We start from the raw sequence: 13,478 nt of genomic DNA, 5'->3' as shown, positions 1-13,478 counted from the left end.
GAAGAGTGTTGGCTACGGCGCTATAGGGCCGGGAAAATAGGGGCGTAGGTCCGCTAAAGGCGCTAAGGCCTAGGGAGCCTCCTATTTAGTAGACGGGGCCTCTATATCCTAGGAGGACCCTACCTACTAAGGCCGGTAGTTCCCCCCTTAGCTTATAAAGCTGTGTGGAGGGCTATAGGGTCTGGAAGAGGGCGAGGTTGTTATCGTTGTTATTTAATTCGTCACGGACACTATCTAGGAGCTCCTTTTTTACCGGGTGGTTCGGTAGGAATTTTAAGATCCTAAAGGCGTAGAGCCTATTCGATCTATTTAACCGAACCCGGGCCGGTAGAATAGCGGCTTTTAGTTTTAGGGGGCGGAGGGGGGAGCCCCTAAAGGCACCTAGGGCCCTAACTAGAGCGCCGTATTATAGGCGTTCTAGTCGGTCTACTAGGTGGGTTTTTTAGGACCCGGGGTCCCACCAGAGCTATAAGCCAAAGTCAGCTATAGTGGATACACAGGCTATATATAGCTGCCGTAGGGCCCTAAAAGACAGGCCCTTCTAGGAGCTAGCGAGCCTTTATAGTCGATTTAAGGCGCTAGTGGCTGAGTTTAACTGTTTTTCGATATAGGGTTTAAAGGATAGCTTAGGGTCGAACTAGACCCTAAGCCACCTAATAGCCCCCTTAGTAGGCCTAATTTCGTGCCCTGCTATAGTAGCTAAGTCGTTAACTATAGAGCGTTTATTATAGAAGTGGATAAGCTCTGTTTTTTACGGGTCGAAGAGGACTTAGTTATTTTCGGCGGCGCTAAAAAGGGCGTTAGCTGCTGACTCTAGGGCCCTATAGTTCCTATTAGCTAATTTAGAAGCTATAGATAACTAAAAATCGTCTATATAGGAGAGCTGTAGGCCCTAGAACCCTTTATCTATTATAACCCCCCTAATATATATCAGGAAGAGTATAGGGGATACGGGGGAGCCCTATGGGACCCCTATATCTAGGGGGGTAGGCTGCTGGACCTGCCCCTTAAATGCTAGCTGGATACGCCTATTTTCTATGAAGGAGGCGACCTAGCTAACTAGGTTCGGGGGCAGTTAAAGCTATTATAGGGTGCGGAGGAGCTATGGCCTGGCGACGTGATCGAAGGCGCCTTTAATATCTAAAAATAGGGTCGAAATAACTGAATTTTTCTGATTTTTCCGTTATTTTTGGATATAATTTAGTAAAAGAAGGGCTATATCGATAGCTAAGCGTTATTTCCTACCCCCTATTTAACTAGGGTGTAGAAGATCGTTACGTGAATTCGTAAGGAAGGCGAGTCTAGTAGCTATAACCCTTTTAAGTACTTTACCTAGGCAGTTTAGAAGGGCTATAATCCTATAAGACTTAGGATATAAATAGTCCTTTCTCCCTGGTTTAGGCAGGATAACACTAAGGGCCTCTTTCTAGTAGGTAGGGTGGTAACCTATTAAAAATAGAGCTAAATAGGCCTATAGGAAGACCCCCGGTATCGTATTATAGGCTTATTAGATAGGTTTTAAGCCTATACGATCCGGGCCGGGTACCTTACCTATAGCGGCTCTAAAGATAGCACGCTATAGTTTAATAGCCTATAGGCTAGGCCACTCCTAGGGCCTTCTAGAGTCCTTACTACCTAAACTAGTTAGGTTCTAGGGCACTCTAGAGGGGCTAGAGGGGCCTAGGTCCCCTAAAGGGCCTATATAAACAGGGGCTTTAGGGGCGTCGGTAGCGGTGGCCTTGGTGGCCTCGGGGGTAGGAAACAGGGTCCTTAGGAGTGTATCATACTTATCCTCGAAGGTATAGGCCTTCGGGCCTTCTAGTCCCTGGATAGGGGGTATTTTAGCGTTAAGGCTGCTTTTTATATAGCTATACGCCTTAAAAATCTCGTTACCTTCGGCTTAGGCTAGGAAGGCCTCCTAGTGGTCGGTTTTTACTGTTTTTATAGCGCGATAGTAGGCGTTTCGGGCTGCTTTCCAGGCGGCTTTAAGAGGGGTAAGCCGGGGGGCCGGGGCCCCTTTTTTTACCTCTTTCTTAAAGACCCTAAAGGCCCTACTACTCTCTTTTCGTAGGGTCTTTAGCTTTTTAGTCCACCACGGTTTCGAACGCTCTACTACTTTAAGCCTAGGCGTGGAAGACTATAGGGCTATAGTAATAGAGCTTAAGAGGTAGTGACCTATAGAGTCCTAATCTATAGCGTTAATCGCCTGCTATAGCTAAAGGGTTAGTTAGGGTTCTAGGTCCTTTAGAGACCTAGAGAACAGCTCCTAGTCCGCTAATTTATAGTTATAGGCGGGTAGGATAGCTTTATTTATAGGGCCTTTAGGACCTAGAATAGCTACCGAGATAAGGATAGCGCGGTGGTCGGAGGTGGTGTTATCGATATACCTTTAGCTATTAAAGTGGAGGCGGTGGAAGCTAGGCGTATAGAAAGCTAGGTCTATAACTAACTCCCGGCGTAGATTATCCCTAATTAGGGTCCCTCTATACAGGTTAACCTTTTTAGGGTCCACTAAACAGGTAGCTCCGAGGCTATCTAACTAGTCTACTAAAGGCTAGGCCTTAATAGTATCCTGATTCGACGCAGCCCCGTTCTACTACTAATAGTTCCTATTAAAGTCCCCTATAATAAGGGCGGGCCTAGGGATCAAGAGGCCCTATAGGACCCTTTCTTCTATCCAGGGGCGGGCTATAAAGCCTAAAAAGGGGGGGGAGGTCGAGGGGGGGCTAGGAGGCCCCGGGGGGGTCGTGAACGGTTTAGGGGGGCCCGCGGTGCCTAAAGAGGGGCGGGGGCCCCTAGTATTCTTCGAGGCGTCAAGCTCTTCTTGATTATAGACGTGTAGGATATAGAAGGTCTAGGGGAAGTAGACCTTTATAATTTAAGCGTCTAGGTCGTCGAGGAGGTTATTTCGAAGGGAAAAGTCGATATTACTAGCCTTTCTAATATAAGCTAGCACCCTAGGCCTAATAGGGAAGACCTGGGAGGTGCAGGAGGTAGGGGGGGCGGTGTAGAAGGCCGAGTGGTTTTTAATCACCTAGCCTTCCGGTTTCTAAAAGCAGTAGGGTTCCTGAATTAGGACTATATTAGCCAAAGCCTCTAAAGCCTGTTCTAGGATCGATTCGTGGGCCGGTTATTATTTATTAGCGTTATATTAGATAAAGAGCAGCCCGTTTTTCGAGCTTTTTTCCGAGCTAAAAAACCTACTATTTATAAGAACAGTTAGGCTTTAATAGCTCGAATAACCTCGTAATCCGGGCTATCCGGGGGGTAATCGCCGTTATAGTTATAGTAATAATATTTAGTATAGACGTAGATACCGTATTCTTTATAGCGGTTATAGTAGTATTCGGTATAATGCTTATAGTTACCGGCGCAGATAAAACAGGTCGTTTCGGCCTTATAGGTACCCTTAGTATAACCGAATTTCCAGCACTTAGAGCACTAGGTTTTCGGGGTAATAGGCCTATATTTATAGACCTTAAGGCGTTAGCCAGCGATCTATAGGCCGAATTTTAGGTAGTGCTTTTACTCTGCTTCGGTAGGCACTACTAGGATAATAGTGCCGCTATTAAATAAGGGGTCAGGGCGGCCTAGCCACCTAGGCTAGCCTACGACCTTAATAGGGTTAAAGGTCGTAATTTCGGTAGCTATACCGGCTAGGCCTCGGCCTAGGCCGGAGCGGAGGCCCTAATCCTCCTAGGGGGCGGTAAAGGGGTCCTATTCTTCGAAAGGGTAGACCGGGACCTATTTAACGACTAGTTTAAACTAGTCGCTAATAGGCTAAGGGGCCTAAAAAAGCAGGTCTTTTAGCTCTTTAAACCACTGATTTTATAATTCTAGGAGCTATTCGGTAGTATATTTCGGGCCTAGGGTTAGGACTAGGTTCCCCTTAGTCGAGGAGCTAACTATTACGATAGTAGGGGTTTTTAGGACCTTATTAATCCTATTTCGAAGCTCGAGAGGGTCGATTTCCCTAAGGGATTATCCTTTAGTAGGCTAGAGCACTACTCTTCGGACCTTTTTCGGGTTTTTTAGAGCAGCAGGGGGGGGAGGGGCAGGCCCTATAGAGCCCGTAGGTCCTGTAGAGCCCGTAGGCCCTGTAGGGCCTATAGCTCCCGAGGGGGCTTAAGCTCCTTTAGCGGTAGCCTGACTATAAAGGGGCTGCTACTACTGCTACTGCTATTATTCTATAAGTTTACGAATAGCCTAAGCTAGCTCGTTAACCTTCTATTTAAGTATAAAGGTAATAGGTGCTATAGGGGTTATAGGACCCGTAGGGGTTCCTTTGATAATGGATTTAAGCCCTATAAGAAGGGCCTTAATCGGGGGGGCGGCGTCGAGGCTATAGGCCTGCTAAACTAGCTAAAGAGCCTGCTAGAGAAGTCCTTTAACCTGGGCCTTACTAGCCGAACTAGTCGACTTCTAGGGCAGAGGGGGGAATTCTTTAGCAGGTCTTTAGGTCTTTTTAGCCTAGGCAGAGCTAATTAGACCCTGTTTTTTAGCAGGTTTAGCAGGGGGGGGGCCCTAGAAGGGGTCCTAGAGGGGGCCCCTAGAGGGGGATCCAGGGAGGCTTTCGACCTCCGAATCGTCGGCTATATACCGGTTTATACGGGTCCTAGACGGGGCTCTAGGCGTAGGGCTTATAGAGGCGCTACGGTCCCGTTTAGAGGCTTATATAGGCGTTTTATAGCAGGCTATTTTATTAGAATCATTATTAGAATCGGCGTCTTTTATAGTTATATCCCCTTCTCCGTCCCTAGCCGTTTTAGGAAAAGTGGGGCTAGGTAGGGCCGGGTCCGGGGTCGAATTCGGGGGTTCGGGGCTGCCGTGGCGGCTAGGGCGGCCGGGTCGGTCTTATTATATTAGAATCGGGCGTTATATTAACTTAGTCGTTTACGTGCGCTGCTACGGCTATACGCGTGGCTTAGTGGGTGGCTCGGTATAAGGCTGGGTGGTCTATGCGGGCTGTTTGGAAGGCCTGGGCTCTGATTAGGCGGCGGGCGCACGGGCCACCTTAGAATTTTCGGGCGGCTTTGCGTGCGCACCACGCTGCGTTTTCGCACCCATTTTGCGGCACAACAACGGCTTGCGTAAAGCGAAGCTATGCGTGCGCACAACGGGCTCGAAAAGAGCAATTAAACGATACTAATATCGGGCGTTTTAGGGCGTTTACGCGGAAAAGGTGGGTCCAGCTCGTGGAGGTGTTACGTGTTTTTAATAGGCTATATCTCGCTAAGGGGAGCCTGCCGATCCGTTTAGTGGGTACGATATATCTTATATTAAGCGATATATAAGTCGACCTCTTTACGGAGTCGTGGGATTATAAAGCGGCTAACTAAATCGTACTATATCCGTTTAGCTCCGAAATAGTGCTAGTCGTTATAGGCGGCCTAAAGGAATTCCTTATATAGGGAGAAGGGGATATAAAGGCGCTTTTTTCTATTTAAATCCACTTAGTATAGGAGACTATTATCCACCTCGAAAAGGACCTTAACTAACTAGTAAGTTATGGTTAGTGGTTTAGGTAAGGATAGGTGCCTATTTCGAATTATTAGCGTATCCTTCGATAATCCCTTATCGTATATCGTCCTTTATTTAGATTTCGCTAACGTGGTGCATAGCCGGGTCTTCCTAAATCCGGTCTAATTCGCCTAGACCTTTAGCCGGGGGGCCGTCGGTGGTAGGCAGCTAAGATAAAGCATTAGCTACTATATTTATGTTGCCGGGGATATATCGATAATCTAACTAGAATTAACTAAGAAACTTAGAGGAGAGGGTAAGCTTTATATTTAGCCTGGTCTTATCGGTGCTAGATAGGATAGTCGACTTTATAATACTAACGGTGGCGGTATAGTCTATAAGGACTATGGTAGGTTACGATAAGCGGACTAAATAATAGTCCGGGTCTTATAAACGGCCTATACTAAATAGGCGACCTTAAGTTCTATAGGCCAGTACTTCTCTTCGGCGGCGTTAAGCCCCTTACTAATATAAAGCACTAGTCGAATATCGGTTTTCTTAAAGGTTCCTTTAGTAAGCTATTCGGTCTTATTAACTAGTTAGAAGAGTATAGCGGAGAACCCGTGCTTTTTAGAGGCGTTTAGCTAGATAAAGAGGATCTTAGTAGGGATATAGTAGAATAAGTAAGTATCCGAGGTAAGAGCGCCGGTGATATCGTGGAATATAGCTAACTCTTTAGTAGTGGCCTCGAATATTATACGTTTAGTTTACGCTTTACGGGCCTATCCCTTATCTTTCCTGATTTAATAAGCCTCGGCGAGAAGGGTCGTTTTCTGTTATTAGAGGGGAGCGATTCGGTAGGAGAATCGGGGAATAAGATAGCGAAGCCACCCCGTTATCCCGATCCAACGTTCTAAGGACTAAAAAGAAGTCAGAGGGCGAATCTTTTATAGAGCCTCGGTATATTCTTTAGTATTCGATAGCCCGGGGGCGTTAACCTCGAATCCTAGTAGTTAAACTAACGGATATCTAATAAAGGACTTATTAGGAGAGATACTAATCCTCTTTTTACTAAATAGGGAGAGCACCGTGTTTAAGTGCTTAGTATAGTCGTCCTTAGTATCCGACGCGATAACGATATTATTAATAAAAGCGGAGACAAAGTCCTGGTATAGGCGAAGGAAGGAGCTAGTCTATATAGCGTTAAATATACACGGGCGAGTTATAAAAGCCTATCAGGGTAACCTTTAGTCGTTCCTATCCCTATTAGGAAATAATACTAAACCGCTTACGGTACGGTTCGTATATAGGGAACTAGTAGAAGAAAGCCCGGGCGTCGATAACGGAGATAAACTTCTTCCCTCGGAGTCGCTTAATAACCTTATCCTAGAGCGGTATCGGGTATATATCTAGGATAGTAACCTTATTAAGGGCATAAAGGTCGACCACTATATAGCCTTTACGTTTACCTTTTACCTCTCGCTATATAATAAAAACCGGAGCACTAAAGGGTGTTAGTGCTAACGTCTATTCTATACGGTCCTAGTTATAAAGTCCGTCCAGGGTCTAGTCTAAAAAGGCTCGGTCCTTACGGCTAAGCGGATATAGCTTCTAACTAATCCTTTAGGTATACTACCCGTCGATCACGAACACGCCGTTTATAAGCTGGACCCACCTTTTCCGCGCAAACGCCCTAAAACGCCCGATATTAGTATCGTTTAATTGCTCTTTTCGAGCCCGTTGCGCGCATGCACAGCTTCGCCCGTACGCAAGCCGTTATTATGCCGCAAAATGGGTGCGAAAACGCAGTGTGTCGCATAGGCTAGCCCAAAGCAGGTCCGGAGCGGGTTGTTCCGGGCCCGAAAGTGGGAGTAGATCTGCCACAGGAATAAGGGCAGGAATTTAGCACTACGATCAGAGATTTCTATAGAGTTAATTAAATTAATAGATCGATCGCTTATTTTACGTAATTAAGTTATACGCTGTTTATAATAATTAAGAGTCTTATTTTACTCGATAACCTTTTAAAGCTATTTACGCCGAGCTGCCTATAGCTATAACCATAACCTCTAATACGACTATCTATATAAGCCACGAAGACTAGGAGCTGTGGAAGCGCCTTTATAAAGTCAGGGCCCGTAGTAACGGAGTCTGGGACTTCCTACGCCCTGACGATCCAGCGCCTAGGCCGCTACGAGCTACCCGTCCCGAATTTGCTTCCTACGCCTCTATCGCTAACGCCAACGGTTAACCCTCTAATATATCCGAGCTAACGGCTATAGGAAAGGCCGCCTATACCGAAGACTACCGTCGATATAAAGAAGATCGTAAAGACTATAAGACCTATCAGAAGGGTATTAACGGTATGCTTAAGTAGGTGGAAGAGTCTATCGCTACGAAAAGACGGAAGGCCCTAATAAAGGGCACCACTCCGGAAGAAATCTACGTAGCAGTATAAGCCGACGCCGCACCCTATATCGCGACCCGTATAAAGGACTCCTAAAAGAACTACGATCTATATAAGAGCAGACCGCCCACTAACCCCCGGAAGGTAGGCGCCTAGCTAGACGATTAGCAGGACCGGCTTTAGGACTATCACGATATCGGGATATATAATAAGCCCCGGGAGATTTAGATTAATAACTTCTTTAACGCTATACGACCTGCCCTAGGTAACTAGGTGGATATAAAGGAAGCAACACTCTTCCACCTTTACGAGCTGGACCTACCTTTTCCGCGTAAACGCCCCAAAACGCCCGATATTAGTATCGTTTAATTGCTCTTTTCGAGCCCGTTGTGCGCACGCACAGCTTCGCTTTACGCAAGCCGTTGTTATGCCGTAAAATAGGTGCGAAAACGCAGCGTGGTGCGCACGCAAAGCCGCCCAAAAATTCTAAGGTGGCCCGTGCGCCCGCCGCCTAATCAGAGCCCGGGCCTTCCAAACAGCCCGCACAGACCACCCAGCCTCACACCGAGCCACCCACCAAGCCACGCGCACAGCCGTAACAGCGCACGCAAACGACTAAGTTAACATAACGCCCGATTCTAACGTAATAAGACCAACCCGGCCGCCCTAGCCGCCGCGGCAGCCCCGAACCCCCGAATTCGACCCTAGACCCGGCCCTACCTAGCCCCACTTTTCCTAAAACGGCTAGGGACGGAGAAGGGGATATAACTATAAAAGATACCGATTCTAATAACGATTCTAACGAAATAGCCCGCTATAAAACGCCTACACAAGCCTCTAAACAGGACCATAGCGCCTCTATAAGCCCTACGCCTAGAGCCCCCTCTAGGACCCGTATAAACCGGTATATAGCCGACGATTCGGAGGTTAGAAGCCTCCCTGGATCCCCCTCTAGGGGCCCCCTCCAGGACCCCTTCCAGGGCCCCCCCCCTACTAAACCTACTAAAAAACAAGGTCTAATTAGCTCTGCCTAGGCTAAAAAGACCCAAAGACCTGCTAAAGAATTCCCCCCTCTACCCTAAAAGTCGACTAGTTCGGCTAGTAAGGCCTAGGTTAAAGGACTTCTCTAGCAGGCTCTCTAGCTAGTTTAGCAGGCCTATAGCCTTAACGCCACCCCCCCGATTAAGGCCCTTCTTATAGGGCTTAAATCCACTATCAAAGGAACCCCTACGGGTCCTATAACCCCTATAGCACCTACTACCTCTACACTCGAATAGAAGGTTAACGAGCTAGCTTAGGCTATTCGTAAACTTATAGAATAACAGCAGCAGTAGCAGCAGCAGCCCCTTTATAGTCAGGCTACCGCTAAAGGAGCTTAAGCCCCCTTAGGAGCCATAGGCCCTATAGGGCCTACGGGCTTTATAGGACCTACGGGCTTTATAGGGCCTGCCCCTCCCCCCCCTACTACTTTAAAAAACCCGAAAAAGGTCCGAAGAGTAGTGCTCTAGCCTACTAAAGGATAATCCCTCAGGGAAATCGACCCTCTTAAGCTTCGAAATAGGATTAATAAGGTCCTAAAAACCCCCGCCGTTATAGTAGTTAGCTCCTCGACTAAGGGGAACCTAGTCCTAACCCCAGGCCTAAAATACACTACCGAATAGCTCTTAGAATTATAAAATCAGTGGTTTAAAGAGCTAAAAGACCTGCCTCTTTAGGCCCCTTAGCCTACTAACGACTAGTTTAAAATAGTCGTTAAATAGGTCCCGGTCCACCCTTTCGAAGAACAGGACCCCTCTACCGCCCCCTAGGAGGATTAGGGCCTCCGCTCCGGCCTAGGCTAAGGCCTAGCCGGTATAGCCACCGAAATTACGACCTTTAACCCTATTAAGGTCGTAGGCTAGCCTAGGTGGCTAGGCCGCCCTAACCCCCTATTTAATAGCGGCACTATTATCCTAGCAGTGCCTACCGAAGCAGAGTAAAAGCACTACCTAAAATTCGGCTTATAGATCGCTGGCTAACGCCTTAAGGTCTATAAATATAGGCCTATTACCCCGAAAACCCAGTGCTCTAAGTGCTAGAAATTCGGCTATACCAGGGGCACCTATAAGGCCGAAACGACCTGTTTTATCTACGCCGGCAACCACGAACACTATCCCGAACACTACTATAACCGCTATAAAGAATACGGTATCTACGTCCACACTAAATATCACTGCTATAACTATAACGGCGACCACCCCCCGGATAGCCCGGATTACGAGGTTATTCGAGCTATTAAAGCCTAACTATTCTTATAAATAATAGGTTTTCTAGCTCGGAAAAAAGCTCGAAAAACGGGCTACTCTTTATCTAACACAACGCTAATAAATAATAACCGGCTCACGAATCGATCCTAGAACAGGCTTTAGAGGCTTCGGCTAATATAGTCCTAATTCAGGAACCCTACTACTTTTAGAAACCGGAAGGCTAGGTAATTAAAAACCACTCGGCCTTCTACACCGCCCCCCCTACCTCCTATACCTCCCAGGTCTTCCCTCTTAGGCCTAGGGTGCTAGCTTATATTAGAAAGGCTAGTAATATTGACTTTTCCCTTCGAAACGACCTTCTCGACGACCTAGACGCTTAAATTATAGAGGTCTACTTCCCCTAGACCTTTTATATCCTACACGTCTATAATTAAGAAAAGCTCAACCCCTCGAAGAATACTAGGGGCCCCCGCCCCTTTTTAGGCACCGCGGGCCCCCCTAGACCGTTTATAACCCCCCCGGGGTATCCTAGCCCCCCCTCGACCTCCCCCCCCTTTTTAGGCTCTATAGCCCGCCCCTGGACGGAAGAAAGGGTCCTATAGGGCCTCTCGATCCCTGGGCCCGCCCTTATTATAGGGGACTTTAACAGGAACCACTGGCAGTAGAATAGGGCTGCGTCGAATCAGGATACTATTAAGGCCTAGCCTTTAGTAGACTAGTTAGATAGCCTCGGAGCTACCTGTTTAGTAGACCCTAAAGAGGTTAACCTGTATAGAGGGACCCTGATTAGGGATAATCTACGCCGGGAGTTAGTTATAGACCTAGCTTTTTATATACCCGGCTTCTACCGCCTCTACTTTAATAGCTAGAGGTATATCGATAACACTACCTCCGACCACCGTGCTATTCTTATCTCGGTAGCTATTTTAGGTCCTAAAGGCCCTATAAATAAGGCTATCCTACCCGCCTATAACTATAAATTAGCGGACTAGGACCTATTCTCTAGGTCTCTAAAGGACCTAAAACACTAACTAACCCTTTAGCTATAGCAGGCGATCGATGCTATAGATTAGGACTCTATAGGTCGCCACCTCTTAAGCTCTATTATTATAGCCCTAGAGTCTTCTACGCCTAGGCTTAAAATAGTAGAGCGTTCGAAACCGTGGTGGACTAAAGAGCTAAAGACCCTACGAAAGGAGAGTAGTAGGGCCTTTAGGGTCTTTAAGAAAGAGGTAAAAAAGGGGGCCCCGGCCCCCCGGCTTGCCCCCCTTAAAGCCGCCTAGAAAGCAGCCCGAAACGCCTACTATCGCGCTATAAAAACAGCAAAAACCGACCACTAGGAGGCCTTCCTAGCCTAAGCCGAAGGCAACGAGATTTTCAAGGCGTATAGCTACACAAAAAGCAGCCTTAACGCTAAAATACCCCCTATCCAGGGACTAGAAGGCCCGAAGGCCTATACCTTCGAGGATAAGTGTGATACACTCCTAAGGACCCTGTTTCCTACCCCCGAGGCCACTAAGGCCACCGCCACCGACGCCCCTAAAGCCCCTGTTCGTATAGGCCCTTTAGGGGACCTAGGCCCCTCCAGCCCCTCTAGAGTGCCCCAGAACCTAACTAGTTTAGGTAGTAAGGACTCTAGAAGGCCCTAGGAGTGGCCTAGCCTACAGGCTATTAAACTACAGCGTGCTATCTTTAGAGCCGCCATAGGCAAGGCACCCGGCCCGGATCGTATAGGCTTAAAACCTATCTAATAAGCCTATAATACGATACCGGGGGTCTTCCTACAGGCCTATTCAGCTCTGTTTTTAGTGGGTTACCACCCTACCTGCTAGAAAGAGGCCCTTAGTGTTATCCTGCCTAAACCAGGGAGAAAGGACTATTCATATCCTAAGTCTTATAGGATTATAGCCCTTCTAAACTGCCTAGGTAAAGTACTCGAAAGGGTTATAGCTGCTAGACTCGCCTTCCTTACGAATTCACGTAACGATCTTCTACACCCTAGTCAAATAGGGGGTAGGAAACAACGCTCAGCTATCGATACAGCCCTTCTTTTACTAAATTATATCCAAAAACAACGGAAAAATCAGAAAAATTCAGTTATTTCGACCCTGTTTTTAGATATTAAAGGCGCCTTCGATCACATCGCCAGGCCACAGCTCCTCCGCACCCTATAACAGCTTTAACTGCCCCCGAACCTAGTTAGCTAGGTCGCCTCCTTTATAGAAAATAGGCGTATCCAGCTAGCGTTTAAGGGGCAGGTCCAGCAGCCTACCCCCCTAGATATAGGGGTCCCACAGGGCTCCCCCGTATCCCCTATACTCTTCCTGATATATATTAGGGGGGTTATAGTGGATAAAGGGTTCTAGGGCCTATAGCTCTCCTATATAGACGATTTTTAGCTATCCATAGCTTCTAAATCAGCTAGTAGGAACTATAGGGCCCTAGAGTCAGCAGCTAACGCCCGTTTTAGCGCCGCCAAAAATAACCAAGTCCTCTTCGACCCGTAAAAAACAGAGCTTATCCACTTCTATAATAAACGCTCTATAGTTAACGACTTAGCTATTATAGCAGGGCACGAAATTAGGCCTACCGAGGGGGCTATTAGGTGGCTTAGGGTCTGGTTCGACCCTAAGCTATCCTTTAAACCCTATATCGAAAAACGGTTAAACTTAGCTACTAGCGCCTTAAATCGACTATAAAGGCTCGCTAGCTCCTAGAAGGGCCTATCTTTTAGGGCCCTACGGCAGCTATATATAGCCTATATATCCACTATAGCTGACTTCGGCTTATAGCTCTGGTGGGACCCCGGGTCCTAAAAAACCCACCTAATAGACCGACTAGAACGCCTATAATACGGCGCTCTAGTTAGGGCCCTAGGTGCCTTTAGGGGCTCCCCCCTCCGCCCCCTAGAACTAGAAGCCGCTGGTCCACCGGCCCGGGTTCGGTTAAATAGATCGAATAGGCTCTACGCCTTTAGGATCTTAAAATTCCTACCAAACTACCCGGTAAAAAAGGAGCTCCTAGATAGTGTCCGTGACGAATTAAATAACGACGATAACGACCTCGCCCTCTTCTAGACCCTATAGCCCTCCATATAGCTTTATAAGCTAGGGGGGGAACTACCGGCCTTAGTAGGGTCCTCCTAGGATATAAAGGCCCCGTCTGCTAAGTGGGAGGCTCCCTGGGCCTTAGCGCCTTTAGCGGACCTACGCCCCTATTTTCCCGGCCCTATAGCGCCGCAGCCCTCTATAAAAGATCCTACCGACCCTAAAATAGCCTACCTCGAAGCCCTAGCGGAAATCCAGTCTCTTAGCAGCTAGGCATCTGTTTTTTACACCGACGGCTCCTAAGGCCACCCTATAGGC

General features: G+C 47.4%; 1 protein-coding gene across 1 annotated transcript; it reads left to right on the top strand.

Annotated features, from left to right (window-relative positions):
• Positions 1-7,208: 7,208 nt before the first annotated feature.
• On the top strand, positions 7,209-8,466 carry ACRALDRAFT_213896 (uncharacterized protein; the record flags this gene model as incomplete). The annotated part of the gene is made up of 4 exons (XM_071024154.1): positions 7,209-7,255; positions 7,287-7,325; positions 8,271-8,358; positions 8,416-8,466. 4 exons carry the CDS (start codon positions 7,209-7,211, stop codon positions 8,464-8,466), a joined length of 225 nt encoding a protein of 74 aa, XP_070871003.1.
• Positions 8,467-13,478: the final 5,012 nt, after the last annotated feature.

This window comes from Sodiomyces alcalophilus (genome assembly GCF_042370955.1).
Source record: "Sodiomyces alcalophilus JCM 7366 unplaced genomic scaffold ACRALscaffold_11, whole genome shotgun sequence".
Taxonomy (NCBI): domain Eukaryota; kingdom Fungi; phylum Ascomycota; class Sordariomycetes; order Glomerellales; family Plectosphaerellaceae; genus Sodiomyces; species Sodiomyces alcalophilus.
Note: the sequence above shows the minus strand (reverse complement) of the source record. Positions and strands in the feature narration are given on the sequence as shown.